The following is a 16984-nucleotide window of genomic DNA, read 5'->3' on the forward strand; positions in this document are numbered from 1 at the left end:
TTTTCATTCCAATCCCAAAGAAAGGCAATGCCAAAGAATGCTCAAACTACCAGACAATTGCACTCATCTCACACATTAGCAAAGTAATGCTCAAAATTCTCCAAGCCAGGCTTCAACAGTATGTGGACCGTGAACCTCCAGATGTTCAAGCTGGTTTTAGAAAAGGCAGAGGAACCAGAGATCAAATTGTCAACCTCTGTTGGATCATCAAAAAGGAAAGAAAGATCCAGAAAAAATCTGCTTTATTGACTATGCCAAAGCCTTTGACTGTGTGGATCACAACATACTGTGGAAATATGAGACTACCAGACCACCTGACCTGCCTCCTGAGAAATCTTATGCAGGTCAAGAAACAACAGTTAAAACCAGACAGTGAACAACGGACTGGTTCCAAGTCAGGCAAGGAGTATGTCAAAGCTGTTTATTGTCCACCCTGCTTATTTAACTTATATGCAGAGTATATCATGCGAAATGCTGGGCTGGATGAAGCACCAGCTGGAATCAAGATTACCGGGAGAAATATAAACAACCTCAGATATGCAGATGATACCACCCTTATGGCAGAAAGTGATGAACTAAAGAGCCTCTTGAAAGTGAAAAAGGAGAGTGAAAATGTTGGCTTAAAACTCAACACTCAAAAAACTAAGATGATGGCATCTGGTTTCATCACTTCATGGCAAATAGATGAGGAAACAATGAAAACAGTGAGAGACCATTTTGGGGGGCTCCAAAATCACTGAAGATGGTGACTGCAGCCATGAAATTAAAAGGCACTTGCTCCCTGGAAGAAAACTATGACCAACTTAGCATATTGAAAAGCAGAGACATTACTTTGCCAACAAAGGTCCATCTAGTCAAAGCTATGATTTTTCCAGTAGTCATGTGTGGATGTAGGAGTTGGACTATAAAGAAAGCTGAATGCTAAAGAATTGATGCTTTTGAACTGTGGTATTGGAGAAGACTCTAGTGACTCCCTTGGACTGCAAGGAGATCAAACCAGTCAATCCTAAAGGAAATCAATCCTGAATATTCATTGGAAGGACTGATGCTGCAGCTGAAACTCCAACTGGCCACCTGATGCAAAGAGCTGACTCACTGGAAAACACCCTGATGCTGGGTAAGACTGAAGGTAGGAGGAGAAGGGGACAACAAAAGAGGAGATGGTTGGATGGCATCACCGACTCAGTGGACATAAGTTTGAGCAAGCTCCGGGAGTTGGTGATGGACAGGGAAGCTTGATGTGCTGCAATCCATAGCGTCGCAAAGAGTCAGACATGACCAAGCGACCAAACGGAACCGGATGTGGAAGCAACCCATATGTCCATAGACAGATGAATGGATAAGGAAACTGGTACATATACACAATGGAATATTCCTCAGCTATAAAAAGGAATGCATTTGAGTCAGTTCTAATGAGATGAATAAACATAGAGCCTATAACACAGAGTGAAGTAAATAAGAAAGAGAAAGACAAATACTGTATATTAATGCATACATATGGAATCTAGAAAGTTAGTACCAATGATCCTATGTGCAGGGCATCTGAGAAGACACAGACATAAAAAACAGACTTTTGGACACAGTAGAGGAAGGAGAGGGTGGGATGATTTGAGAGAATAGCCTTGAAACATATACGCTCCCATATGGAAAACAGATAGCCAGTGAGAGTTTGATATTAGATGCAGGGAACCCAAAGCGAGTGCTCTGTGGAAACCTAGATGCACAGGGTAGAAGGGAGGAGGGTGGGGGTATCAAAAGGGAGGGGACATGTGTACCCGTGGCCAATTCATGCTGATGTATGGCAAAAACCATCACAGTATTGTAAAGTAATTGTGCTTAGTCGCTCAGCCAGGTTCGACTCTTCGAGACCCCATGGACTGTAGCCCGTCAGCCCCTCTATTCATGGGGATTCTCCAGGCAAGAATATTGGAGTGGGTTGCCATTTCCTTCTCCAATTGTAAAGTAATTATCCTCCAATTAAACATAAATAAATAAATACATACATAATCATGTGGCAAATAAGGTACAATATTAATATGAATCCTAGGTGGCAGGTTCATGAATGCTATTCTCTATACTTTCTGTATATATGAAATTTGTGTAAACAAATAAATAATTTTAAAAAAGAAAATAACCAGTGTAGGCAACGGTCTAGAGAAACTGGAACCCTTGTGCACTGTTGGTGGGAATGTAAAATGGTTTATCTACTATGGAAAAGAGTATGGTGTCTTCTCAAAAATTAAAAATAGAATTACCATCTGATCCAGCAATTCCACTTCTGGGTATATACTCAAGAATGAAAGGCAGTGTCTTGAAAAGCTATTTGCATACCCTTGTTCACAGCAGCATTACTCACAATAGCTGACATGTGGAAGCAGCCCAAGTGTCCATGGATGGATGAATGCATAACAAAATATGGATACATACAATGGAATATTATTCAGCCTTAGAAATGAAGGAAGTTTCAACATGTACAACAACATGGATTACCCTTGAAGGACATCATCCTAAGTGAAATAAGCCAGTCACAAAAAGGCAAACACTATATGATTCTACCTACATGATGGACTCAGAGTAGTCAAAATCAGAGACAAAAAGCAGAATGACAGTTGCTTGGGGCTGGGAAAGTGGGGGTTGGAGAGTTGTTGTTTAATGAGTACAGAGCCTCGGTTTCACAAGATAAAAAGAGCTATGCAGATGGATGGTAATAATGGTTGCATAAAAATGCAAATGCACCTGAAGCCATAAACTGCACATTTAAAATTGGTTAACATGGTAAATTTTGTTTTTATTTTCTTTTCACAATAAAAAACGGATTGTCATGAAATCAGCTGTAACTTGAAAAAAGAGGGTTTGGGGGCTTCCCTGGTGGTCCAGTGGTTGACAGTCCACCTTGCAATGCACGGACATCAGTTTAATCCCTGGTCCAGGAGGATCCCACATGCCATAAGGGATGCTATTGTAAGCGTGTGTGCCAAATACTGAGCCCACACTCTAGAGCCCACACTCTAAGCCTGAAAGCCGCAACTACTGATTCCATTCTCCTTAACTACTCGAGCTTGAGTGCTCTAGAGCCTGTGTTCTGCAACAAGAGAAGCCACTGCGATGAGAAGCTAGCATACCGCAACTCCAGTAGCTCCCACTCTCTGCAACTACAGAAATCCCACATGAAGCAACAAACACCCAGCACAGCCAAAAATAAATAAAAGTATTTAAAAAGCGTTTTGTGAAAAAGAAGTCAGAAAGCAGGATGTTTCATACTACAGAATACTAAAAATCAGCACACACTCAACATGTCTTGGTTTTAAATTACTGAACATACAAACTTTGGTATTATAAAGAAAGACATTTGGAAAAAGTTTCTTTTTCTTTCATGCTAAAATTGCTTAAGTTAGTCCCTATAATCACAGGCTTTCACAGTAACAAGCTAGCAGCTTATCCACAACTATTAAGAACTAGAGAAAAGGTTGTTTTGACCTCAAAGGCTATGAAACAAACTAAAGTTAAAAATTTTTAAATAACTGAAGTCTTCTTATATTAATATTGTCCTAATGGACTGAACAGAGAAGCCAGGAGATGGGTTTTTTCATAGGCTACAAGAATTCTTACCTGGAAGATCACCCTTTGAGATGGTATCTGTATCCAAATTGTAGGTGTCCTGGAGACGCAACAGAGCTTTGGCTGCCCCAACCTGATCTTCATCATTAGGGAAATACTGTCTCTGAATGGTTAGGTTAGAGATAAAACCTTAAAATAGAGGAGCAAAAAAAGATTTAGACACAAGTTTGAAATGTACAATGTAGAGAATATAGTTGATAACTATGTAATATATTTGTACGGTGATGACATTTCATACCTGGTCTTCTCATGGTGGTCATTTTGAAATACACAGAAATATAGGATCAATATGTTGTATAACAGGAACTAACATAGTGTTGTAGGTCAATTATATTTCAAAAACAAACTCATACAAAAAGAGATCAAGTTTGTGGTTATCAGAGGCAGGTGGTAGGGGTATAAGGGATTTGGAGGAAGGCAGGCAAAAGGCACAAAGTTTCAGGTATAAGATAAATAAGTACGGAGGATGCAATGTACAACACAATAAATATAATTAACACTGCTACATAAAAAAGAGTACACCCTAAAAGTTCTCATTACAAGGAAAAACATTTTTTTCTATCTTTTAAATTTTGTAACTACATGGGATGATGAATGTTCACTAACTAACTGTGATAATCATTCCATAATGTGTGTAAGTAAAATCATTGTACTGTACACTTTAAACTTCTATAGTACCATGTCAATTATATCTCAATAAAATTGGAAGAAAAAAGACTCTAGACCCTCACAGACTTTTAATTTCTAACGTAAGTCTTATAAAGATTTTTTTAATCTACATTATTATAATTTTCCACTATATCATGTGTAGTAAGAAAAAATTAAATATACTGAATGAGACTTGATATACCTCTAACTTGTTAAATCTTCCCAAACCATTTTTAATGTTGCTTATGTAATCTGAGGTCACTGCACAAATTATACCTATATGAACAGGTTTTAGTTACACAGTACAGCCTCTGCTAAGCTTGAAGCTTGAAAAGCAAACAGATTTAAAGACTTGAAAACCATATTCACTGGCAACAAATTATATTTTCAGATAAAATGTATGTTCTTAAAGTTCTATTTTCTTCTTCCATGTGCCACATATCACATAAATGTGTAAATATATAAAGTTTGGTGGAATTCTTTAAGGAGAAGGAAGAAATAATTACGTATTTCAGAGTGTTGCATAAGCTCATTTATTAAAATATATTTAGATCTATTTAATTATCAAATATAGTGTCATCAATCCAGGTTTGCTCTACATAAATCCTAATATTAATTTTAAAATGTTTTACATAAAATATAGCAAAAATCAAATTCAGAAACTAATTACTGATAACTATGTAACTCCTAGGGGTTCCCTGATGGCTCAGCTGGTTAAGAATTTGCCTTCAAAGGAGGAGACACAGGAGATTTGATTCCTGATCAGCAAGATCCCCTGGAGGAGGAAAATGGCAACTCCTCCAGTATTTTTGCCTAAAAAACATTCCATGGGCCTACATGATGATCTTTTATTTAGTTTGTTTCACTTTTTCTATTTTATATTCAAAGCTCCCATTTCACCTAGTTTATGTTTTCCAATTTCCCCATCTTTTTTTTTTTTGATGTTCTCAAGGCTTTATCAAGCATAGTCGTAAAGTTTTTGTACACATATATATGTATAAAATATATATTTTAGAAAACTTATGAAATTTTGCCTAATTAAAAAATGTATGACATTTTGATTACACTTTTTTCACTTACTATGAATAAAATGCTAAAGTTCTAATTAAAAAAATACAGATATACAACAAGCAACACAGGTTTACTGTATAAAACAAGGAACTATATAGTCAAAATCTTGTAAAAATCTATAATGGAAAATAATTTCAAAAATAACATATGCATATATATAAATGAATCACCTTGCTGTGTACCTGAAACACTGTAAGTCAACTATACTTCAATAAAATATATATATTAAGGAAAAAAATCCCATGAACAGAGGAGCCTGGCAGGCTACAATCCAAAGGGTTGTAAAGAGTTGGACACAACTGGGCAACTAAGCCCAAGTACATACATATAACTCCGAAGGAAAATGGATGCTAAATACTCCCTTAATAAATCAATCCAACAGAAACAAAAAGTGATTTAAAATTTGAATAATGTATGTGTCATCATTTGCAGATCAAAGTTAGGTATGAGACTTCCCTCCATTCTCATTTACTTATAATCAATTATGCATATACTCTGATCATCAAAAGGCCAGGTATTGTTATGTTAATTGAAATGTATAAATGAACAACTAGCTAAAGAGGTCTAAGTTCATATTAAGCATATTCTTTAGTTTTAAGTCACAAAATCCACACAATTTTTACAAGCAAGTTTTACAGAGAACTGTAATGTTTTTTATGCCTCAAAAAAAAAATCTCTTAGAAGTTGCTTAAAATCCTCTCCAATAAGAGAAAATGTATATCTACTATGGCATTATGGGGTACTACCATGGATTAAAATACCAAAGTCTTAAGGCTTATCTTATATATATGAATATCTATGACCTTAAAAATATTCTCATGGTGTTATATAAGAGAGCAAATGATCATAGGTATTTCCTTCTCATGTCAAAATATTTATAAGTGCTTGCCTGAATTTTTCTTAGCAAGGTTTCCCTATCCTATGCATAATAGTTTAGTTTACTGCTCACAAACACTTGAAAGCACCCTTGGAGTACTTCACCTACACAACTGGCTCAGTTTGTTTTTTTTTTTTCTTTTTTTGCCATCTTCAATCATTCAACAAATAAATACTATGTACTAAGCATAATAATACCTTTACTTTCTTAACCTTCAGACTTAGTTTTCTGTATATGTTACTTAAATATCTAAAACATCTCATTACTCCAACTACAATTTCATTGTTTCATTGAGAAGGACACTCATTATTACTGTTTGCAGTCTCAGTTTTTAAATTTATAGTTTATGTTAAACAAAACAACCCTAAGCTTCAAAGTACTAAAACACAGCTAATGCTTTCCCTTAACAGTACCACTCCCAGTACATTAATAATTGATTAGAAGATAAACAACTAGCCATAAATTTTTTGAATCTGAAGGTAATCCTAAAATGCAAATGATTACCCTCAGAAATGAAGCTATATGCCAATAATTGATTCACTTTAGTATATTTCAGAGTAAAAACGACCAGTGTTAAGTAAATGACTAGAAATTACTTCTTTAAGAATAAAATTTTATTTTTCTTTGTTTTCAGTTTTTACTTTTTTTTTTTTTTTAATCAAGAATTCAAGATCTAGACTAAATTAACTCTAGTCAAATCAAACACATTTCAGCAATAATTCAGTTATAAGACTGAACACCTGATGTTCTGGGAACTGAATTTATCACTTCTTTTGGCATTTCTACAGGTTGTACCAAAAATGCCGTTTTTTTTTTTGGCTCGTTAGTTTTACCATCTGACTTACCATCTGACATATCCTTAAGGACCAGATTCTCCAACTCACTCCACTCAGTGTTCAGACGTTTCATTAATTTGAATGCATTTACAGGGTGTCCAACAAATCCTTCTGGATCTTTTGTCGCTGTGCTGGTTAACCGATCTAATTTCTCTGCCCATCTAAAATGGAACATAAGACATAAGTATGTATATGTATATGCATGTATATGTAGACATACGTATATTCCATTAAGACATAAATGGAATATACATAAAGTATATGCACTTAATGAGGAAGAACATAATTTAGTAAAGCACTCAAAAAAGATTAGAGGTTTTTGAGTTAAAACTATAAAAAATTTTTTAAGCAAAGTTATAAAGATTTTTTAAAAAGCAAGATTCTCTTACAGATAAAATCTAATTTGGAAAAATTAAAATATAAGACTTTTTTAGTTTTATGTTTCTCCCAAATGGTTACAGTAAACTGTAACATATCTTAGTAAAAGTTGATTGGACCCCTCTAGTAAGAATCTCAGAGAAGGCAATGGCAACCCACTCCAGTACTCTTGCCTGGAAAATCCCATGGACAGAGGAGACTGGTAGGCTGCAGTCCATGGGGTCACTAAGAGTCGGACACAACTGAGCGACTTCACGTTCACTTTTCACTTTCATGCATTGGAGAAGGAAATGGTAACCCACTCCAGTGTTCTTGCCGGGAGAATCCCAGGGACGGGGGAGCCTGGTGGGTTGCCGTCTATGGGGTCGCACAGAGTCAGACACGACTGAAGCGACTTAGCAGCAGTAGCAGCAGCAGTACGAATCTAAAAATTTATTTCCCTACAAGTCCAAATAATTGATTATTACAAAGTACAAACGAGCCCAATCCAAATTCAGTTACATATTCATTTAAATCACACTTACAGAAAAATTTTGTACTCAGTACTTAGAAACTATATTTTAAAATAGAAAAAATGGGGCTTCCCTGATAGTCCAGTGGTTGAGAATCTGCCCGCCAACGCAGGGGACACAGGTTCGATCCCTACACCAGGAAGATCCTACATGCCGAGTGGTAACTAGGCCCATGCACAGCTACTGAAGCCCATGCACCTAGAGCCCAAGGACGCAACAAGAGAAGCTACCACAACAAGAAGCCCGTGCACTGCAGCTAGAGACAGCCTGAGCAAAGCAATGAAGACCCTGCACAGCCAAAAATAAATAAATCAATCAATCTTAAAAAAAAAAATAACCTGACTACTTAGCTACTCTTTAAACAAAGGCTAGGAACTCTCAGGTCAGGATTAACTATGAACCTGAGTCAATTAAAGATAAATTAGCATTTCAAGAAAAACCATATCAATTAAATAATACTATACTTACCACTGTAATCTCTAGAATGCAACCATAAAACTAAAGGCTAAATAGCACTGGAAAACTGCTTGATGAGGGAGGACAGAAGATACTAGCAACTATTTAAAAAAAAAACACTGTCAGTCAGTTACCTGTATCCATTTACATTCTTATCTCAATCCATATTCTTCCACATGCAGTCTTTAATTGGGCCTAACTTTTGTTTTCTGTAGTCCTATTTTAGCCCTTATCTGGCCTTCTAAGACTGACAGAGGGCTTTCATTTTCACTTAAAGAATGTTTTAGCCAGGAAGAAAACATCCAGGTGGAGTCACTCATAGTAAGTAAAACACTTGGCTTACTTTTTTATTTGTTCTAATTTGTCCTCTTCTGCCTTTATATAGTCTTTCAGGGAAGTCACGAGATCTTTTTCAGTATGAATCAAATCAGTCATCTGACCTAGAAAGAAGAGAAGAAAGTTATCAAATACCCATACTATCAAAACAAGTTTAAGAATGATTGAGAATGCTTCATTTAATGAAAGGACTTAACTGGCATGAACCAGATATGTTGAAGACAGCATCATTTTTTTATCTTTTTAAGACCAAATAAATAAAAATTAAGCCCCAAACTTTCTAAGCATGTGGTCCAATTCTAATTTTCAGGCTACTTAATTCTGCAAGCTTGGACCATATCGACAAATTGTCTGTTCATCTAAGAATTTATTTTTTAATTTCAAAACATTACTTTCCAAGGATCAACATTTCTTCTTCCCTACCTCCCCCCTCATCCTTTTTGGGTTTTGAGACTACTGATAATTAAATTTTTATTCAATTTGACAAAGACCACACTAACAAAAAGTTTAAACTTTTAAAGTTTAACTTCTAAAGTTAAAAACTTCACAACTGAAATTCAAATATCCATATTTAGTTATTCCTAATGGGATGAGAGAAAAAAGTGGCACAATTGTGTCTCCTTGCAACCACATGGACTGTAGCCCACCAGGATTCTCTGTCCATGGGATTCTCCAGGTAAGAACACTGGAGTGGGTAGCCATTCCCTTCTCCAGGGGATCTTCCTGACTCAGGCATCAAACCCAGGTCTGCATTTCAGGCAGATTCTTTACTGTCTGAGCCACTGCTGCTGCTGCTAAGTCGCTTCAGTCGTGTCTGACTCTTAGCGACCCCATGGACTACAGCCTACCAGGCTCCTCCATCCATGGGATTTTCTAGGCAAGGGTGTGGGTTGCCATTGCCTTCCCTGGTCTGAGCCACTAGGCAAGCCCCAATAGGATGAGAAAACTCATCATTTTACATTCCAAAATTAAGTGTCATAAATATATTTGCTTGTGTTTTATTTAGCTCCACAATCACATTAGGGTAAAACTGGTCAACAGGACGAAGGGAAACACCTCTTTTAAAACATATCAAGTATGCATATAAGAAAATATAAAAGACTAAGTATATATATTAAGTGATTTGCCAGGTAGACTCTACCAGAGAATTTTCTTTTGTATGCTTTACAAAGTTTTAGCAATCAGAAAAAATCAAATATTTAAATATGAAGGGAAAAAATGACTTTAAAAGAAAGATTTTTAGAGGGGTAGGGACTGAAGTAATGTTTCAGTCCTGGAGAATACAATGTATTTGTTTTTACCGATTTAAAAATACGAAAAAAAGGAAAATCTTAAATACAAAAACAAACACAACAAAATAATTAAGACTTACCAATAGAAGTGAAAAAGCCTGGATGGGCCAAAGACTGGGGAAGTAGAATCCCTACAACTAAAACATACCAGATCATCTTCAAAGGTTTAATTTTACAGGCTCACACACCTACAAGAGAAATATGGCCATTATTTTAAAAAAAGAAGGATAGGACAAGTTCCTAACCTATTTTGCCTATGAATAAAATGTAAGTCAGACTTTAAGATTGCCTATAGAACACTGTTAATTCTAGTAAACTGATTTAATAACCTAGTAAGAGCTACTATCTTATTTTTCATAGAAGAGTACTCACTTGATATTTCATGTTAAAAGAAAAATATACATGTTTGCTATCACCATGATAATATATGCTTTAAAATGCAGTTTGTTTTCTCTTTAGTTACTACTACAGTTAGATCAACCGGATAGTAGTACACTTTTTCATTAAGTTCACTTTGCGATCTAGATCTAAGTCATGAATTTCCCATTAAAATATACCACTTTATTATAGTAACTCAATTTAAATACTACCAAAATATATTCTAAAATGTTAGAATATATTTAAAGGGACAAAATGTTTCAGAGCTTTCTGATTAAAATCCCCTTAATTCCTAACTTGGTCCATCTTTTCCCTACAATGGCTTTAAAATAAGTTCAATTAAAAGTTGTAGATTTGGAGGTGATGAATATGTTCCAAAATATACTGTGGGGATTGACGCCTGAAGAACACTGTGAAACTACTCAAAATCAACCAACCATGAATATTAAATAGGTGAACAGTGTGGTATTTAAGCTAGCAAGCTGTCTATTTAGGCTAGTAATCTCTCTCAAAGGACCCAATGTTGACCTTTTTCTCTTATTTACTGTGTTCTATGTAAAAAATCCTTAGCCCAGTACATAACTGTAGCATTCAGGGGGCAAAAAAAAAAAAAAAAAAAAACCTGGCAGCAAAGCCGTTCTGTCTTTCTTTTCTGGAATGGATTCTTCATGGCAGATGCAGATTTTCAACGAACCAGCAGATTTCACCCTGCTTTCCCAAAGGCCCTGTTAGCACTCTTCTCTTGCTCCTTCTTTACCACATAAACATGGACTTTTAAGTTCTTCTTTATTACCTTACAGGAAAACAAGTTACCCCTGTAATACTGTTTACCCCAGTAACAGACACCCATTGCTTATTCTCACTTGTCACCCTATTCCTTTGTGCAGGCACCTCCGATTCTCCCCAAGAGACTTCACTGAAAGCAACAGGTTCAAGTCCACGTTAGAAAACTCCCTATCACTCACTCACTCACTGACACACACACACACACACACACACACACATTTTCCACATTAGAAAACTCCCAATCTCTCTCTCACACACACACACACCAACACACATATACACACACCATTTTCCACCTAACTTGAATCAATAAAAATAGATCACCGCAGAAACTGACATGCTGGAAGTCCTCCTAAGTCTCCTCCTCCAGAACCACACAGTAGTGAAATACACTGTTCTCTTGGCTGCCTTACAGTAACTCTTTGGGAAGGCTTCTAGAATGTAGCAGATGCAGATACTTCCTCTCCTGGGCTCTTGCCAAAGCCCAAGGTTTTTTCAAAACCCTGGGCTGTCTGAACAGTCTAGAATTTTCTCACTGTTTAAACAGATTTCTGCCATAATTTCTTCATAAATGAATGTTATTTCCAGCAAATACAAATGCTTTTGCTGTACCAAGAGAAGGCTAACCAGAAATGTTGTCTAAACATTAACTCTGATGAGAAAGTTTAGATCCGTCAGATAAGAAGTTATCATTTTTTTCATTGCTAAAATGTATTTTGTCACTAAAGTTTCTCTGTCATCTTTCATTGTCCTTAAATCTTACAATGAATCACAAAACACTGGCCTACAGAAATTGCCAAAAAAGCTTGAAAATTTCTTTATTCTAGATGAGATAAAGAGTCATAATAACAAAAAACAAAACAACAAAAGTTACTGGACCTCTGAAAAAAGAATTTTTAAACTTAAAAATAAGACAATTTATCAAAAGCCAGATGGAATTAAAATACACAAAATAATTTAGGTTTATATATTGTTTTATAAAAACTAAACTATAAACTAGGAAACTAAAGAAAATAGAGCTCATTTAAGGAACTCCTACAAATCAAGAAAAAAAACCCAAGACATCAGCAGATAGGTGGGCTGAAAATGAAACTCACTCAGTCGCATCTAACTCTTTGCGGCCCCATAGACTGTAGCCCACCAGGCTCCTCTGTCCATGGAATTCTCCAGGCCACAATACTGGAGTGGGTAGCTGTTCCCTTACCGAGAGGATCTTCCCAACCCAGAGACTGAACTCAGGTCTCCTGCATTGCAGGCAGATTCTTTACCATCTGAGCCACCAGGGAAGCCCAATAAGTGGGTTAAGAACACAGAAAGCCACAAAAGAGAAACTATAGTTAACGAAACCCATCAAAACAAAAACTCACTCATCAGTAATCAAGGACACAAGAAGTTGAAATAAGATAGCCAGTTTATACCTATCAAACAAACAATTAAACAAATTCAACAACTAAATATAAAATACCTAATGATAGTGCTATATGTCAAGAAACTTAAAATGAACATATTCCTTACTTGCAAATTCAAATGAAAAACAAGATTTAAAAATTAACATCAATCCTACAACATTCATTGCTGGTGGGATTGCAAAATGGCACAGTCACTTTGGAAGACAGTTTGACAATTTCTTAAAAAATTAAATACACTCTTACCGTATGATCCAGCAATCATGTTTAGTATTTACTCAAAGGAGTTGAAAATTTATGTCCACAAAAGCCTGCACATGGATATTTATAGCAACTTTATTTATAATGGGCAAAACTTGGAAGCAACCAAGATGTCCTTTAGTAGCTGAACAGATAAACTGTGATACATCTAGGCAATGGAATATTATTCAATGCTAAAAAAGAAATGAGCTATCAAGCCATTAAAAAACATGGAGGAATTAAAAATGTTACTAAGTGAAAGAAGTCAATCTAAAAAGGGTATATACTGTATAATTCCAACTATATAATATTCTGGAAGAGGTAAAACTATGAAGAGAATAAAAAGATTAGTAGTTGGTAGAATAAGAAGGGGGATGAACAAACGGAGCACAGAGGATTTTTAGGGCAGTGAAAATACTGTGTAATATCATAATGATGAATACATCATTATACATTTGTTCAATTTCACAGAATTTACAACACTAAGAGTGAAGGGGTAATGTTAAACTATGGACTTTGGGCAATTATGATGTGTCAATGTAGATTCATTAATTTTTAAAAAATCTGCCATTCTGGTGGGGGGCTACACATATTGGGAGCAGGGAGTACATGGGACATTTCCATACCATCCTCTTAATTTTGTTATGAAGCCAAAACTGCTCTAAAAAATTAAGTCTTAAAAAAAATAAACACTATACAACTCTGGTGAAATCTATACTGAAGAAGATGATTAAGTTTCTACTACACTCTGATAGAAAGTTATAAATAAATACTAATCAAAACAAAGAAAAAACAACATTATAATATGATCATAATTTTTCAAGAAAATACGCAGAGGAAATTCACCAAAATGTAGTTGTCTCTGGAGAGCAGAACATTACGTGATTTTTTTTTCTTCCTATTTTTCAGTATTTTCCAGATGTCAAGGGTTTGGGCATCCCTGGTGGTTCACTGGTAAAGAACCCACCTGCCAATACAGGAGACACAAGTTTGATCAGGAAGATTCCTGGAGAAGGAAATGGCAACCCACTCCAGTATTTTTGCCTGGGAAATCCCACAGACAGAGGAGCCTGGTGGTCCACTGTCCACGAGCTCGCATAAGAGTTGGACACGACTTAGCAACTAAACAACAACACAGGGTATATTTACTTTCATACTCAATGCTTATTTTTTCTCATGTAATAGGTTTTTATGATTTAATTGTTTTATTGAAGTATAGTTGTTTTGCAATGTGCAAGTCTCTGCCGCACAGCAAAGTGACTCAGGTATATACATACATTTTTTAAAAAATATTCTTTTCCACCATGGTTTATCACAGGATATTGAATATAGTTCCCTGTATATATAGTAGCCTGCTCCAGAGTGGGACCATGTTGTTTATGCATCCCATATATAGCAGTTTACATCTGCGGATCCCAAACTCCCCGTTTTTCTCTCCCCCCCACACCCTTCCCCCTCGGCAGCCACAAGTTTGTTCTGTCTGTGAGTCTTTTTTTGTTTTGTAGACAGGTTTACTAGTGCCATATTTTAAGATTCCACATATAAGTGATATCACAGGATATTTGTCTTTCTCTTTCTGAGTTACTTCACAGTATGCTAATCTCTAGGTGCATCCATGTTGCTGCAAATGGCATTCCATTCTTTTTCATGACTGAGTGGTATGCTATTTTATATAGGTACCACATCACCTGTATCCATTCATTTGTCAATGAACATTTAGGATGTTTCTCTGTTTTGGCTATTGTGAGTGATGCTGCTATGAACACAGGGGTGCATATATCTTTTGGAGCTATAGTTTTGTCTGGGTATATGCCCAGGAGTGGGATTGCTGGATCATATGGCAGTTCTATTTTTAGTTTTCTGAGGAACTGCCACACTGTATTTCACAGTGGCTATACCAACCAACATTCCCGCCACCAGTGTAGAAGGGTTCGCTTTTCCATACACTCTCTGCAGCATTTTCCATTTGTAGACTTTTTAATGATGGCCATTCTGACCAGTGTGAGATGGTAGCTCACTGTGGTAAACATGATGTGGTACCTATATAAAATAGCATACCACTCAATCATGAAAAAGAATGGAATGCCATTCCACTGGAATGGAATGTTTTGATTTGCATTTCTCTAACTGTATTTGCTTTTATAATGACGAAAATTAACTCTATACAAAATAAAAAACCTAAAACATCAACTTCCATATTCTGGCACCATAAGCCTTTAATGAAATAATTAACCACACTCTAACACAATAAAGTGGCTAACATGTTTGTGTATGTCCCATTTTCTAACTCTATAATCCTCTAGATTTCTTGCTGTGCTTCAAAGATTGTTAAGCGTATTTGAAAGCAACCCAAAGTGTGCCACTCCTGACAACGTAGTGGCACACTTTCCTATTCTCCTTTTTCCCAGAAATAGACATATGACCCAGGCTAAGCCAGTCATTGACCCTCATTCCTATCAATTTAACTGTTGAAGAGTGGGCTTAAGAAATGATAAAAAGCAGCTCTTTCTGGCATTGCTACGCTCAGAGGATGTGAATTTGGAGCTGCCTGTGACCATCTGTGCCACCTGACAAGCATACACAGGAACCTAATTTATAAAAATGACAAAGTTATGCAGAAACAAGCAGTTTTACAAGCTCTATGGCCCTGATTCTTGTAGTCTCTGCTCTGAACCTGTGAACTTCCCCAATAATCTTCCAACTCAGCCGAGGGAGCCTGTAAATTCCCTTTTTCTTAAACTAGTTTAAGTTGGATTTCTGTCACTTGCAATAGAAAATTCAGACCCTCTCACAGCATTACTCCAAATTACCATGCCAACCTAACCTAGTTAATATAAATGAAGATGGAGTATATAGCAGTGGTTCTAAACTTTAGCTGAATCAGATCACCCAAAGGTCAAAGTACCTAGATCACATATGCAAGTTCTCAGGTGATGATGCTGCTGCTGCTGCTGCTGCTCTGGTGATCACACTTTGAGAACCACAGGATATGACTACCTCTTGAAATCATACAAAAGGTGCCCTCTGCCTTTAAAATATATTTTACTTCAATTTATTTTTTAGAACATGTCACAATTTCTAATTACTCTAGGGAATGGCTTCTCTAATCTGTATGAATACTATGCCTCATGCACATTCTTTAGAAACCTTAAGTGGCATGTTTATAGACAAGCATATCCTTATCAATCACAGGTTTTTAAAACATAATGGTTTCTTTACTTACGATGACTCACTTCCATTTATTACCACCTTTGTTCAGTTAGCAGCGTGCAAAGCAATCATTATGTACAACTAAGAGTAAAGCATCCCAAAAGACATTAGGGTTTTATCAAAAACAGTAAGATAAATGCCTTCTGTTCTAAATCCTCAAACAAGCTTGAAATAGCATTTAAATGTGTTAAAGAGGATGCAATCTTCTTCAAAAGAAGGCAAATCTCAGATCCGAGAGAGGGCATAATGAAAGAAAGACGGAAAAGAAGAGCAGGGAGAACGGAGGAAAGGAAAGAAAGACAAGGAAGAGGCAGATACAAAGACAAATTTATACAGGAATAAAATTTATTACTAAAACAGTATGGATAAGTTACTCATACTATTTTGGTTCTTGGTTGGATGGCAGTTTCATGAGTGTCTATTAATCTATAAATAATCTATATATATTACATATAATGTTTGAAATGCATCAATATTTTTAAATTAAAATATTTTTTTAATTTTAAATATTTTAAAAACTATAAAGAAACAAAAACCTGGGAAACATATTCTCTGGTAGACCTGGACAAAAATAAAATGCAAAGTGCACTGTTTATCTAAAACTTTCCTACTGTCCTTCTTCTAAGAAAGTCCAGTCCCACATACTCACAGATAAACCAAACCTGGGAACAGATTTTAAAACAGTTCTACTACATTGTAAATATGACTCTGAGTTATCAGGATTCACTGAATTGTATATTTTTGTTATTCAATGGATTACTAGAACAGGGCATCTGGCAAATAATTCTATTAGCCTTTTGGTCTAACATTTTTCTTCCAAGAAAAAAAATGCAACATTAACAAGTCTGTCTTTCCCAAACAAATCACTCAAAAATTAGGCAGACTAAAGAATGCTTAATATTCTAATCTTTCTCTGACACGAAAAACTTTACAGGGCTCC

General features: G+C 35.8%; 1 protein-coding gene across 4 annotated transcripts in view; it reads right to left on the reverse strand.

Moving 5' to 3' along the window:
* LOC128071144 (prolyl 4-hydroxylase subunit alpha-1) overlaps positions 1-16984 on the reverse strand; it is a 94833-nt gene that overhangs the window by 62380 nt on the left and 15469 nt on the right. For all 4 annotated transcript variants that reach the window (XM_052664110.1, XM_052664109.1, XM_052664107.1 and 1 more), the window contains exons 2-5: positions 10105-10212; positions 8740-8836; positions 7060-7211; positions 3610-3747 (exon numbers count right to left, since the gene is read on the reverse strand). In XM_052664110.1, coding sequence (XP_052520070.1) covers positions 3610-3747; positions 7060-7211; positions 8740-8836; positions 10105-10180 — 463 coding nt within the window. In that variant the 5' untranslated portion in view covers positions 10181-10212. The remainder of the gene's footprint in view (positions 1-3609; positions 3748-7059; positions 7212-8739; positions 8837-10104; positions 10213-16984) is intronic.

This window comes from Budorcas taxicolor, unplaced genomic scaffold (genome assembly GCF_023091745.1).
Source record: "Budorcas taxicolor isolate Tak-1 unplaced genomic scaffold, Takin1.1 scaffold212, whole genome shotgun sequence".
Classification (NCBI taxonomy): Eukaryota; Metazoa; Chordata; class Mammalia; order Artiodactyla; family Bovidae; genus Budorcas; species Budorcas taxicolor.